At 48.5% G+C, this 13646-nt stretch overlaps 2 protein-coding genes across 4 annotated transcripts in view; one reads left to right on the top strand and one right to left on the bottom strand.

The window, feature by feature from the left end:
- The window catches only part of POFUT1 (protein O-fucosyltransferase 1), a 24301-nt gene extending 20554 nt beyond the window's left edge, over window positions 1-3747 (bottom strand). Inside the window, exons 1-2 of one of the 2 annotated variants that reach the window (XM_037810977.1) lie at window positions 3400-3747; window positions 1583-1704 (exon numbers count right to left, since the gene is read on the bottom strand). In XM_037810977.1, the coding sequence (XP_037666905.1) occupies window positions 1583-1704; window positions 3400-3532 (255 nt within the window). In that variant the 5' untranslated portion in view covers window positions 3533-3747. The remainder of the gene's footprint in view (window positions 1-1582; window positions 1705-3399) is intronic. The other variant, XM_037810976.1, reaches the window with a different exon arrangement.
- PLAGL2 (PLAG1 like zinc finger 2) lies at window positions 3703-13646 on the top strand. 2 transcript variants are annotated; one of them, XM_037810974.1, is made up of 3 exons: window positions 3703-3833; window positions 9235-9608; window positions 12179-13646. In XM_037810974.1, the coding sequence occupies exons 2-3, from the start codon at window positions 9349-9351 to the stop codon at window positions 13407-13409; spliced, it is 1491 nt and encodes a 496-aa protein (XP_037666902.1). In that variant the 5' UTR covers window positions 3703-3833; window positions 9235-9348; the 3' UTR covers window positions 13410-13646. The 2 variants fall into 2 exon arrangements, with proteins under 2 accessions (XP_037666902.1, XP_037666903.1); XM_037810975.1 differs by lacking the exon at window positions 9235-9608 and having other exon boundaries at window positions 3745-3833.

Below are 13646 nucleotides of genomic sequence, written 5' to 3'. Positions count from 1 at the left end.
GCATAACAATGTGGCTTACAAGCGGTGACATTGTGATTGTGAAAACCTTGTGGATTGCACTCCCTTTATCCAGTGTGTGGATGGATGAGTAGAAAAATGGGGACAAAAACTAAATGAAAAATGGAGTGGGATGGGGGGATCATTTGGGTATTCTTTTTTTATTTTTATTTTTTATTCTTATTGTTTCTTGTGTTAGGAAAAGGTTCAAAAATAGATTGGGGTGATGAATGTACAACTATATGATGGTACTGTGAACAGCTGATTATACACCATGGATGATTGTATGGTATGTGAACATATCTCAATAAAACCGAATTTAATTATTAAAAAAAAAAAAAACCCTGCCCAAGTGGCCAAGCCAGGCTATGATCTCAGGGACTCTGGCTCTTAACTTGAAACCATTACAACCTCTCTAAATACAGGCATGAAACAGAAAAACAAACAAACAAACAAACAAACAAAAAACCTATGCAGAGAAACAGGCTATAAGAATGAAATGCACTGTTTTGAGCAAAGTCAGTATAATTTTTGAAGTCTATTAAAAAATATTTTAAGTCAATTAACTAAATATTAATTTAGTTCCTACTAAGCGCTGGCACCTTGGAATAGACTGTGAACAAAGACAGACGGAGCCCCTGTCATCCCTGAGCTCTTAGGGGAAGTGAAGGACACGAAGAACCAGCAAGGAATTACAAGACTGTGGAGAATCACCAGTGGAAACAGAGGATGCCAAGGGAGACTCCACAAAGCGGCATTAACCCAACTAGCGATTGGGGCTTGGGCTGTTCCCAGGCAAAGGCATTTAGGTGGCAACTTGATGGACTAGGAAGAGTTCGTCAGGTACAGATGGCAGGGGAAGAGAAAGGGCACTCCAGCCAGGGGGACCAGCACACACAAAGGCATGCTTTCTAGATAATGAAGAACACAGGGAAGGGGTAAGTGTGGCAAGACAAGCACTTACTTCACCCCAGGCACTGTTCTAAGCTCTTTATACATAAGCCCAGTTATCTCAGTTAAAACCTTCCCAGTAATCTTCGAGTTTTGTAAATAAGGAAACAGGTTCAGAGAGGTTAGGGAACTTGTCCAAGGTAGCACAGCTTGTTAGTGGCAGAGCTGGAATTCGAGTCCACATCTGTCTGACTCCAGAGCCTGTGACCTGAACCTAAAGTCTCCATTTCCAGCCCTGGTTGGTCCCATCCTCTGTGCATACCATTGGTCCAAAGGGGATGGGCTGAGAGGTAGTGCGATACCAGACCGCCTGGGTTTATGGCCATGGGCAAATTATTCACTAACCTCTGTCACAGTTTCTCCTTCAAAACTGATCATAGCACACTTACCTCAAAGGGATGTGGTGAGGGAGAAATGAGTGAATTCTCATGTGGTGCTCAGAAGAGTACCTGGCACACAGCAGGCACTGCATAAATGTTAACCATTGTTATTCCAGGGAAGACAGTACTGGGTAGAGGGAAGGGCAAGCCTGGGGGAGTGGGAGGTAAAGTCCAGAGAAGGACTTGGGGGTCAAGCAGAGGTGAGAAGGCTTGGGAAAGGGTGGACAAGGGCCAAGGTCACAGGAGGTACGCACATTGGTGAAGGGAGGCTTGTGATGCTGGTACTCAATCCAGGGGGGTACAGCCAGGGTACGGTTCAGCAGCTTTGCAAATGCCAGGGAGCCCAAGAAGTGATCGGCCTGGTTCCCGAAGCGTCCTAGAAATGGCACACTGGGGGTGAGGTGAGGCCTGAGGCATCTAGGGCTTGGGGTATGCAGGGCTCAGAAAGGAGACAGAAGCAAGGGTAGGGAGGGACAGGAGTCCAAGGAGAGCCAGGGGAGCTGGCAGTATGGGATCCAGACTGGACTCCCGGCTCTGGTGTTTGAAGCCCTTCAGGCCCTGCCCCTTCTGCCTCAGCCACTCCACGTTCCTTGCTGTTTCTCAAGTCTGTTCTACACTACTCATCCCCATCCCATGCCTTTGTTCCTTTTGTTCCCTCAGCCATGTGGCAGCACAGTACCCAACTGCCTGGGTTTGTGAACAACAAATCTGTGAATTAAGGGGCAACTCCAGGGCCTCATTCAATAGGACCTTTTCACCACCCCCCTACCATACTCACTCTCCCTCCTTTACCTCCCACCTTGGATTTGAGTTACGGTCCTTCCCTTTTCCTTCAATGTGCTTTCCCGCTTCCTGGCCTCTGCAATGGCTGTTTCGCTAGCCTGTGGATGCCTTAGGAGTAAGGACTCTGTCTGATTCTTGTTGTTAGCCCCTGCATGGCATCCATTCTTTCATTCCACAAATATTATTGAGAGGCCATAATCTGCCAGGCTCTGTGCTAGGTACTGGGGTACAGGAGCGAGCAAGAAGTCAAGATCTCTTCTGCCCTCAAGGCCCTCACAGCCTGGGGGGACACTAAACATGTAGGCAAATAAGTATATAATGATAAATTTTGATAATTGCAAGAAAGAAATGAAACACGTTTGTAATGCAGAATGAGGCAGTTATTTGGGTTGAGGTCAGCAAAGTCCTTTCTGGTGACATTTAAGTTGAGACATGAAGGAGGGGAAGGAGAGGTCCTTCTAGGCAGAGTAACCAGCACATTCGCTAGCACAGGCTGGAGGACCTGAGAATATCTGAAGATCAGAAAAAGAGATCAGTATGTTAGAAGCGGAGGGTGTGGTGATGACCTGACCATCAGGGGCCAAATCATGCGGAGGCTTGAAGGCGGTGGTCAGGAATCTGGAAGCCACTGAAGGGTTTTAAGAAGGAATGACTTCTATAGTGATGATCTATCACCCTATTTGAATTGCACCCCTAAACTTTCCCTTACATTCCCCCTTACCCTGCTCTATTTTTTTTTTTTCCATAGCATTGATCGCCTTCTAAGATACTAAGAAATTTACTTATTTTTTAATGCCTACTTTTATTGTCTGTCTCCCCAAACTAAAATGAAGTTTCTACAAGGGCAGGGAGTTTTGTTGTCTTATTCACTGCGGTACTCCAGGGCAGAACAGGGCCAGTGCAGAATAGGAGACCGATAAATATCTGTTGAATGAACGAAAGAATTGCCCGGAGCCAGCGTGGGTCAGCGACATCAAGTCCTGCCCCATTAACTTTGTTTACTGGACTAGGGGCTGGTTTAGACACTAACTCCACCCATCACAAATCCAGGCCCTTGCTGAAGACACGTGACCTCTCTCGGACTCAGTTTTCTCTTCCGTCAAATGGAAGGATGGGCGTGGGGACCCCTTCAATGGTCTTACAACTTGGACAGAGAGGAGAGGAGTAGACCGTGCCTCCACACTGGGCTAGCCCCTGGACCTGTCAAGACATCGCTGGGCGCCTCGGAGGCGTGGCTTCTCTACGGGCCTCAGTTTCCCCTGTGAGCGGAGGGCTCGGGAGGCCTTACCCATGCAGGGGCAGTAGAGCAGGTAACCGGCCGGGTCCCAGGAGCCCACAGGTAGCCCCGGGAGCGGCAAAAGCAGCAGCAGGAGGGACAGGCGCGGCGATAGAAGCGACGCTGCCCACGCGGCGGCGTCCATGTCGGGTCCGGAGCCCTAGAGCGCCGCGGCGCGGAAGCGGTAAGCGACTGAGGGGCGCAAGGAGCCGCCCCGCTCCCGGCTGTCCCCGCGCGCCGCCCGCGCACCGCCCCGGCCGCTCTAGCCCGCGGGCGAGTGGGACCATAGAGAGCTCGCGGCACCGCCCCCTCCACGGCTCGAGCGCCCGCTCGCGCAGCTCCCACAATGCACCGCACAATGGCCCGACCGCCGCCACTACCGGGGCCTGAGCGGGCCTGGCGGAGCCCGAGCGCGGCCCGGCCCGCAGCGCGGGGCTCCGAGCGCGGTAAGTGCCGGCGAGGGCCCGGAAGGACGGCGGGGAGCGGGGCGGGGTCCGTCTCTCTGCGCCCGCGCGCCCGCCACCTGAGCGGCGGCGCCCCTCGTCTCGGGCCGCTCAGCGCGGTCGTCCATACCACGACCTGGGGCCCCCTCCGCGTCAACCCGGGCCCATTTACACCCCAGGGTGACGAAAACCCTCCCGGGATCGCGTACCAAGATCTGGGGGTCCCGGAGAAGCCCCGTTGGCTCTTCCTTTCCGAGACTAGGAGACGCAGTCCCTGAGGGTCCCCCACTCCCGACCCTGGAGTCTCTCTGGAGACCCAGATAACACGCTGCTGACTTTACTAGGGACTCGGGTCTGGGGGACGCAGATAAGCTGCACCTGCTCCCTCTCCTCTGACACGCCTACCCGGACCCACATAACCCCTCTTTCCTGCTCCCAGAAGTCCCCTATTTACTCTCTGTTTTATTTTCTAGACCCACATAACCCTTTTAGAGGATTTTCTCAAATATTTAGGTTTGGAGAACCCAAATAAGCTCTACCTGTAGTTCCCTCTTTAGCGACCATACCCCCAAACCTTAAACATCTTCCATCTGGATACCCGTTTTGAGAACCTCTTGAAATTCAGGGAATTCATGTCTGACTCTCCTCAGTCCCTGGAGCCCTCCAACCCTTATAATCCTCCTATCGCTTTCTTTTGGAGGTCCATTAGAGACCCGGATAACTTGCTTATGAGTCTTTACCATACTTGCCCTTCCTTCTCATTCTTGAGACCCCCTTCCATACTTCTTGAATTTCCATCCCTTTTCTGCCTGCAGTCCGCTTCCATATCTCCCAACTTCATGGGTATTTGGCTTTACCCACCACACAGTGGGGTGGTAAAAAAGCTGATGCGGGAGCGAGGCTGGGTTCTCTCCAAATCCAGTCCCACACCATGGCTCCAGCTTGGTGGAGAAAAGGGAACTGTAAGGCAGGGGATAAGGGGGCAACAGAGGTGCAGGAGTTGTTGGTGCTTTACACCTGCAAGTGTAGCCTGTTTCCTGGCTTGTGTGTTTTTCCATCTGTCAGCCTGGGACCATGATAGAGACTGATCTGGCCTTGGGTTTCTAACCATCTCCCTCCTGCCAACAAGGTGAGGCCACCCGGTGGGGAGGGGTAGTGTCTGATCGGGTTTCCTCCCCTCTAAAGTAGGACTGTAGTTAGTTGCAGCCATTTGCTAAAGGCCTCCTCAGGAGTGGGAGGCAGTAGGAATCAGAGGAAATGGTGAATCAAAGAGACTCCAAAGAGGGCCCATCTACACTGACAGAAGAACTGCCAACCTGAGAGTAAATCCAACCCCTGCTAATCCTGTTTGATGTCTCTTGGAATGATGCAAGTCATCGAGACTCTCCAGCCTCTCTGTAATTTAATTCTCACACCACTCTAGACTGTGTGTATATGTGTGTGTCCATCTGTGAGTGAGTGAGAAGATAGCTATTCCTGTTCTTCCTTTCCTTCCCACTGTTTTCCAGCCAGCCCAAGTGTCTTTTTGGATTTGGTTCTGGTACCCAGGTCGGGACCTGTTTTATCCCCTCTAAGTTTATTTATAATTTCCCAGTTGCTATTTTGGGTTCTACTTAAGGGAAGGTTCTGTCCACCCCAAGGACTGTTCCTGGGTGTGTTTCCTCCTCAGCAGGTGTTGAATTGAGTTCTTTAGATCCCCAAGTAGCTCTTGGGCAGGAGGGATAAAAGCTATTTTAGGGTAGTCACTGAAGTGGAGCTGTTAATCCTCTGTGGGTCTCTCTGGTTAAGAACACTCAGAGATTAACTCTTCCCTTTCTGCAGGGGAGGAGGGCTATCTCTTAACAGTATGGGGGGGGGGTTCCAGTGAGGCCGCAGAAGGTGGGAACATGCAACTCAATACAAAGACAAAGATAATAGCTGCCTTTTGTTGGGTACTTAGAGCGGACCAAGCCCTGTGCCTAGCCCTTTGCATACCTAACTAAAATAATCCTCACAACAACCCTGTGAGGTAAGTATTTTTAGCTTTACAGATGAGGAAACAGGCTAATATAATGGAGAAAGAATGCAGTTTCTATAGAGATGATGTAACCATAAAAACTTAGTTTCGTCAGAGGGCACCAGGCAGCATGGCATATAACAGAGGACAGACTGGCTGGGGAGCAATTTGTCTCCATTTCAGCTTTCAAACAGGGTCACAGTTTTAACAGGCAATCCTCTTTGGGATATGGAGCCTTAATAATTGAAGGGGTTCCTAAAGTGGGCATCTGGGTATGAGAGAACACTGGCCCAGGAGATAATGCTGGAGGAAGGTAAAAGTAAGGGGTCTTGTTAGAGGGGATGTGCTGAGGGTTAGTTCTGAGGGAAAAGGGGAAGGCCCTATTCTGGGGAGATGTTGGGAAGGGAAGGAAATGCACTCTGAGGCCTGAGAAGTAACTTAAGGGGGGGAGGGGTGAAGGAGTGGGGAGAAGTACTCACATCCCATGTGGAAAACCAGCGGATGCAATTTAGTCCTCAGAGAGGGCACTCCATGTATTCAGCACACATTTTATGCCAGACACTTTGAAGAATAGTATATTATTTCACATAATTCTTCACAAGAATCCTATAGGTAGAAGAAGTCTAATTTAGAAATTGGGGAAACCGACCTTCAAAGATTGGAGTAATCTGCCCACGGTTTCAGGGCCACTAAGTGGCAGCTCTTCTAACACCAAGTCCAAGGTTCTTTCCACGCTACCTCCCCCTTCAGATCAGGCGCTAGGAGGAATCTTAGGGTGAAAATATACTGAATTACACTGGCAAATGGGAGGGATTGTGTTTGTTTTATGGGAACAGGTTCTGTCAGGTTCTCGATAGTTGTTAAGGTTAGAGCTTGAGACCAGAAGAGCAGCTTTGAAAGAGAAGCAGAATTCCTTCACAATTTTGCGAGAAAGGAGAAGTCGAAAGGCACAGGGCTTCTGATTATGTGAGACAAGCCCAGGAATCTCCCTTGGATCATAGGAGTTTGCAGACAGAGGACAGGAAAAGAGAGACTAGAACCCCAAAAGGGTTCCCAAGGTAACACTAGCAGCTTTGGTTGTCCAGCAGCCTGCCGCTGAACTTAGGTAAAGACTTGACTGTGCATTTTAAAAGCTTCAGAGAGTAGGATCAGGATGTTGGTGTTTTCTTTTTAAAGCCACTGCCCCATTAAAAGCAGAGCATATGGCTACCACTCTCTTCCATTGGTTCTCTGTATCAGTACAAACTCGTGAGCTCTTCTTAACCACCACCAGTCTCTTTCCTAGAAGCCCATTACTCACTCTTTCAGTAACAGCATACTAAACTGTTGTCTTGTTTGTGCTTGTTCAGGAGAACAGATGAGTTGGACTGTGTGGGAGGTGGGGGGACATACCATTCTCTTTCTGAGTTTGTGCGGAATTTCCAGGGCTAGGCTCCCCTCTCTCATCAGCCAGAGTGATGTGACTTGCTTCCCTTGGCTGCCATTCCCAAATTCCCAGAGGCTGAGGCTCATGATTTCAGAGATCAAGGAGGACCAGAATTTGACATTGAAGGTAAAGGGTATCCCTCCCCTCTCCAAACTAGATGTTCATACTTATGCTTGCTCACTACCCAATTCCATGGTGCATAGTAATCGCTGGTATTGTAAATGGGTAATTCCACCCTCTTTGAGAAGGAAGAAGGGACTTAAACATTGAAACGTAGTTGTCAGAGGCCTTTGAGGTTTATAGTGAAGCAGGCATATATGCCATGATGACTTAAAGGCGCAAGTGGGACTTGTTTTTATTACTACCTTCCCCTCCCCAGCATGTGACTCATGCAAAATGTAGCCACCTTTGTGTAGATCTTTCTAGGCAAATCTCCACTCATGATGGGGAAGTGTTTATCGTATTACATTGCAGTGTTTCTTTAACAAGAGGAATGGTTCCTGAACAGACATAGCTCATGTTAATGATGAGCAAAGCTCTCTGGGGCATGAACCCACTGATCCCATCCTCTTGTTCACGGCCAGCCTGTTGCATGAAATGGTCACTGTAAGCAGCAGGTGCTAATGAGCTGAGCAAGCATTTTGTGGTCCACAGCTAGTTTGTGTGGTTGAAGCCCTCCCCAGATCCTTGTGGACAATCCCCAGACACTGCCATTGCTCCCTTCACATGGGAAAGGCTTCATGACCAAATTTTGGCAGGACCTCTTCAAAGGGAATCCCCCTGTTGTAGCAGGTTGCATAGCGGTTGGTAATCTGTGGTGAGCTTATGAGTATGACTGTGGGTCTGTTATCCCCCTTTTGAGGGTCAATACAGTAACCTCCATCCTCTTTTCTTTTGAGTTGCTGCCAGGAAAAGAGTCATGTCACCCCTTGCTCCAGCCTCCTCCCTCCCTGCTACCACTTCTGCCCAACAAGAAAAAAGGATCAGAATTTAGAATTTTGGCTATCTACTTTGGAAGGGCTGGGAATCCAATTTAAACTGGAACTTCCTGGGCATAAGTTAGCCGCTGAGAACCAGTTTGCACTCACTGACTAATTTACTCATCTAAAAGAAAACATTGAGACTCCTTTTCTAGGTGCTAGGTTTATGGGGATAAGAGAAAGATGGTTTGGGCCCTTAAAGAATTAGAGTCTGGGGGAGGAGACTAACTGTAATACAAGTCTATTACCTGCTCATAATGGAGAAATGCACATGTGCTTTCAGGGTCCATAGGAGGTGTCACTCAGCACCCTGGGGTGTTAGGCAGGTTTTGCTGAAGAGGCCTGTTCTGGGCTCCAAGACCAAGAGACCCAGAGAGGTGGTGGAGGTCTGGGTGGAACCAGTACTGGTTTAGGGGAAATGCTGAGTGCCATTGCCTCCTCTGACAAAACTTCCTGATACTGATATGCTGCTAAGAAACAGATCCAGCCCCAGTTTCTAGAACAGGGACTGACTTCGCAGGGTGTAAATTTCCTAAGTAAACCCTTCTCCTTCTTTCTCTGTTGCCTTTTGGACATGTTATTGTTCCTTAGAACTTCTATAAGGAAAGTGTTGTACAAGGGGGAGGTAGGGAGGAGGGACTGCTACTCTAGGAAATGATATAAAAATTAAGTCAGAAGGAAAAGGTTGGAATTTTTGGGCTTTTACTTCCATAGGTTATCTTGTTTCTTATTAGCCCAGATGGTACTAGTAATAGTAGTTATCATTGAGCACTTCTGCTGAATGCTTTATATTCATTTTAACTCATTTAATCCACAAAACATTCCTTGATTTAGGGGATTATTAAGCCCATTTGAAAAATGGGAAAACAGCTCAGGAAGTAAGCTGGAAGTCACACAGCTTCTAAGGGGAAGGGCTGGGATTGGAACGGGAATCTGTCTGCCTCCAGAGCCACTGTTTTTATGGCATTGGGCTCCCTAACACCAGGTGTTCTGATGTTTCAGGTGAAGAGATTGTTTTCTGAAGGCTGCGTTGGAGGCTGTGACAGAGCAGAGAGCCTGTGTGGAGCTGATGGGGAGGCTTTCTGAATAACATGGCCCTTCGCCATTAGCCTTGCCATGACCACATTTTTCACCAGCGTCCCCCCCTGGATTCAAGATGCAAAGCAGGAGGAGGAAGTGGGCTGGAAACTAGTTCCCAGGCCTCGGGGCCGGGAGGCGGAGAGTCAAGTGAAGTGCCAATGTGAAATCTCTGGGACGCCCTTCTCAAATGGGGAGAAGCTGAGGCCTCACAGCCTCCCCCATCCAGAGCAGAGACCATATAGCTGCCCTCAGCTGCACTGTGGCAAGGCTTTTGCCTCCAAGTACAAGCTGTATAGGTAGGTGACACATCCAGACCTCTTCTTGCCCTAAGGTTCCCAGAGGACAAAGGCAGGGGGACCCCACTGATTGTGGGGCTTTATCTGTAGCAAAGGAGTGTGGGTTAACTTGTCCCACAAGTGTCTCCTGAAAACCAACGATTTTTGGTCACTTGCTAAAAAATAATGGTGATTTTTTTATTCAAAAACTAGAATCTGGTGGGTATATTATCAGACAGCCACAAACAGACTAGACTGAACAGTTTTTTAATACTACTTTCTCCATGCCTGTCAGTGTAATGTTGAGAATATTAGCTGAAAGTTAAAAGTCAATCTTAGAACCTTAGAAGGAAAAGGAGATCCTCCGGTCCAGTCTGTAAATTTTGAAGTGGAGGCTCAGAGAGGGGAAGTAACTAACCTAAGATCATATAGTTTCTTAGGTGCCAAGTTCAGTTCTAGGTCCTGCAGTGCCTCTTCTACTGAACCAGCCTGTCACTCCAAGTCTTCTGTCTCTGTAGAATTCCTGGTGTCCTTTGGGTCAGTGATTTTTCTGAACCTTTCACTTAAAGTGAAATAGAATGTAAAGGCTCGGGTATAAAGGTGACATAGCACAGCAGCTTTGATTGCTTTGCGGGGGAAGGGAGCCCTGGTCTAAAGCTCTTTTGATTTTATCCTTGCCTTTCCATCAGGGGACCCATGAACATGCCCTTTATCAATGAATTTGATATGCCTGATACACAGTAATCCAACCATCCATTTGTTTATTCCATCTATTATTTATTGAGCTTCTTTTATATACCAGACATTGTACTTGGTTCTAGGGACAGAGAAGTGAGCCAGACAGATGGAGGTCCTTGAGTTTACAATATAATAGTAGGACATACAGCAAATAAGTAACTATATGGACAAAATGACTGTAGAAAGCTTCAGTTCCTTGTCTGAAAAACATGGTTGGTATGAAGGAACTAAAACAGGTGATGGGGCAGTGTGGTGGTCAGGATTGGCCTTGTGACGGGTCTGTGGTTTTCAGGAATACTTTGATTCTCTGTGTGCTCCTCTGTCTTACATGGCGTCCAGTCAGGGTTGTCCTTTTAGACTTTCTTAGTGACACACTCTTTGCCGATGGGAGGCTGCAGGAAACAGTGAGAGGCTGTAGGAAATGATCTGGTCCAGGAGGCAGTAGCCCTAAGTTTTACCTATAAATCACTGTGTGACCTTACGTGAGTTACTAAACCTCTTTGGGCCTCAGTTTCCTCACCTGCAAAATGAGGGAAATGGACTGTGGATCACTCCACTCCTCCCGTCATACTGTATGATGTCAATTATGTCACAGGAGGTTAACAGCAACCCTCATAGGTACAAGCACTCTGAACACTCGCATTTAATGTGAGGGTGATGAGTGGGTCTGATACTTCCAGGTAGAAAAGATCACTGAATGCTATGCTAGAGACAGTTGTGGCATACCTGAGTAAACCCAGGCCTCAAGAAGGTCTGGGTTTAAATCCAACCCCTGCCACTTACTGACTTGTATGTGGGGCTGCCCTGCGCTCCACCCTCCTCATCTGGAGAGCAAGTCTTGCTGAGTTGATTCTGAATGCACTGTGGATTGCAATTCCTGAGCTGCTTTTCAGCTAGGTGGGAGAAAGTAAATCAGGGGACATTGAGGTACCAGACCATTAAAACACTTTTTAAATTTTTACTGGTATACATGGCAAACAGTTCAAATAGTACAAGTGGGCATGCAGTGAAAATGAATTGTCCTCCTACCTGAAACCACTATTCCCATCTTTTTTCTCCCCAAAGGCAGCCAGTGGGGTTAGTTTCCTGTGTATCCTTCCTGAGACATTCAAACATGTATTCCTTTTCCTTTTTTCCAAAAGAGATTGTACATTACATACACTGTATTGAATCTTCCTTTTTTCACTTAGTCCCATGTATCTTGGGAGATTGTTCTAGATCAGGAAGTTTAGATATATTTCATTTTCCCTTTATTGTTGTCATTTTTTATTTTTTAAATTTAATTTTTTGAAAAGGAAATACATTCACATGATTCAAAATTCAAAAGTTCCAAAATTCAAGATACCAAGGTACAGTGAAAATTTACCCATCTAGTTCTCCCCTTAGGCACCCATTGTTTTCAGTTTCCTGTATATCCTTTCGGAAATACTTTAAGCTCATCCAAGCAATTGTGCATATATTTTTCCTCCTTTTTTTATATACATAATTCCATTTTACATGCAGTATTCTGTCTCCTGGCTCTTTTCTATTTATTGTATCATAGGAGTTTGTTCCCTGTAGGTATGTTTTTTAAAAAGTTGTCATTTTATGGACTGTCCATAATTTGTTTAAACAGTTCCTTCTTGAAGAACGTTCAGGTTGTTCCTGATTTTTTGCAAAGAATAGCAGTACATATGTGATTTTGCTGGTGGGCAAGGATACCTGTAGAATATAGTTGGCATAGCATTCCATTGTATGGCTCCACTATCATTTTCATATCGTATTCCCTGTTAATGGACACCTCGGTTGTCCAGCCAGCCCTTGTGATCTCCCCTCTTTCTGCTTTCTCCTCTGTCCTCCAACCCCACCCCCAGGCACATGGCCACCCACTCGGCCCAGAAACCCCACCAGTGCATGTACTGTGATAAGATGTTTCATCGCAAGGACCATCTGCGGAACCACTTGCAGACCCACGACCCCAACAAAGAGGCCCTCCACTGTTCTGAGTGCGGTAAGAATTACAATACAAAGCTGGGCTACCGGCGCCACCTGGCCATGCATGCTGCCAGCAGTGGCGACCTCAGTTGCAAGGTGTGCCTCCAGACCTTTGAGAGTACCCAGGCCCTGCTAGAGCACCTAAAGGCCCACTCACGCCGGGTAGCAGGTGGTGCCAAGGAGAAGAAGCACCCCTGTGATCACTGCGACCGGCGGTTCTATACTCGTAAGGATGTGCGGCGGCACCTGGTGGTGCACACAGGCCGGAAGGACTTCCTGTGTCAGTACTGTGCCCAGAGGTTTGGCCGCAAGGACCACCTGACACGGCATGTCAAGAAGAGCCACTCGCAGGAGCTGCTCAAGATTAAGACAGAGCCAGTGGACATGTTAGGCCTGCTCAGCTGCAGCTCCACAGTCAGCGTAAAGGAAGAGCTGAGCCCTGTGCTGTGCATGGCCTCTCGGGACGTGATGGGGGCCAAGGCCTTTCCTGGCATGTTGCCCATGGGTATGTATGGTGCCCACATCCCTACCATGCCCAGTACGGGTATGCCACACTCCCTGGTGCACAACACATTGCCCATGGGTATGAGCTACCCTCTGGAATCCTCGCCTATCTCTTCCCCTGCTCAGCTCCCTCCAAAATACCAGCTTGGATCTACCTCATACTTGCCTGATAAATTGCCCAAAGTGGAGGTGGATAGTTTTCTGGCGGAGCTTCCAGGAAGTCTGTCTCTCTCATCAGCCGAACCCCAGCCTGCCTCACCTCAGCCGGCGGCAGCTGCAGCTCTTCTAGATGAAGCACTGCTCACTAAGAGCCCCGCCAACCTCTCTGAGGCCCTCTGCGCTGCTAATGTGGACTTCTCTCACTTACTGGGCTTTCTTCCACTCAACCTGCCCCCGTGTAACCCACCTGGGGCTACAGGAGGTCTGGTCATGGGCTACTCCCAAGCTGAGGCACAGCCCCTGCTCACCACTTTGCAAGCTCAGCCTCAAGATTCCCCAGGGGCTGGGGGTCCACTGAATTTTGGGCCTCTGCACTCCTTGCCTCCTGTCTTCACCTCTGGCCTGAGCACCACCACCCTGCCTCGTTTCCACCAGGCATTCCAGTAGCCCCCAAGGAGACCACCACCCCACCCCACCCAGCTCGCTCCTCGGCTCTGTAAGGGAGCCTCTATACCCGCCCCATCTGCATCCCTGTGAAGGCAGCTGAGCTTTCAGAGCTGGGTTCAAAGAGAAAAACTTCCAGTGTCTGTATGGAGCACTTGGTTGGGGGGTTCAGGCTCCAGGATCAATTCCAGGAAGAGCCTTGAGTCCTAACCCCATGAAAAGATTGCATACCATAGGACT

This window comes from Choloepus didactylus, chromosome 19, assembly GCF_015220235.1.
Source record: "Choloepus didactylus isolate mChoDid1 chromosome 19, mChoDid1.pri, whole genome shotgun sequence".
Lineage (NCBI taxonomy): Eukaryota > Metazoa > Chordata > Mammalia > Pilosa > Megalonychidae > Choloepus > Choloepus didactylus.
Note: the sequence above shows the minus strand (reverse complement) of the source record. Positions and strands in the feature narration are given on the sequence as shown.

Coding starts and splice junctions, on each gene's coding strand:
- PLAGL2 (XM_037810974.1), top strand. CDS start 9,349: ATGACCACATTTTTCACCAGCGTCCCCCCCTGGATTCAAGATGCAAAG. Junction 9,609..12,178: donor TCCAAGTACAAGCTGTATAG/GTAGGTGACACA, acceptor CCCCACCCCCAG/GCACATGGCCACCCACTCGG.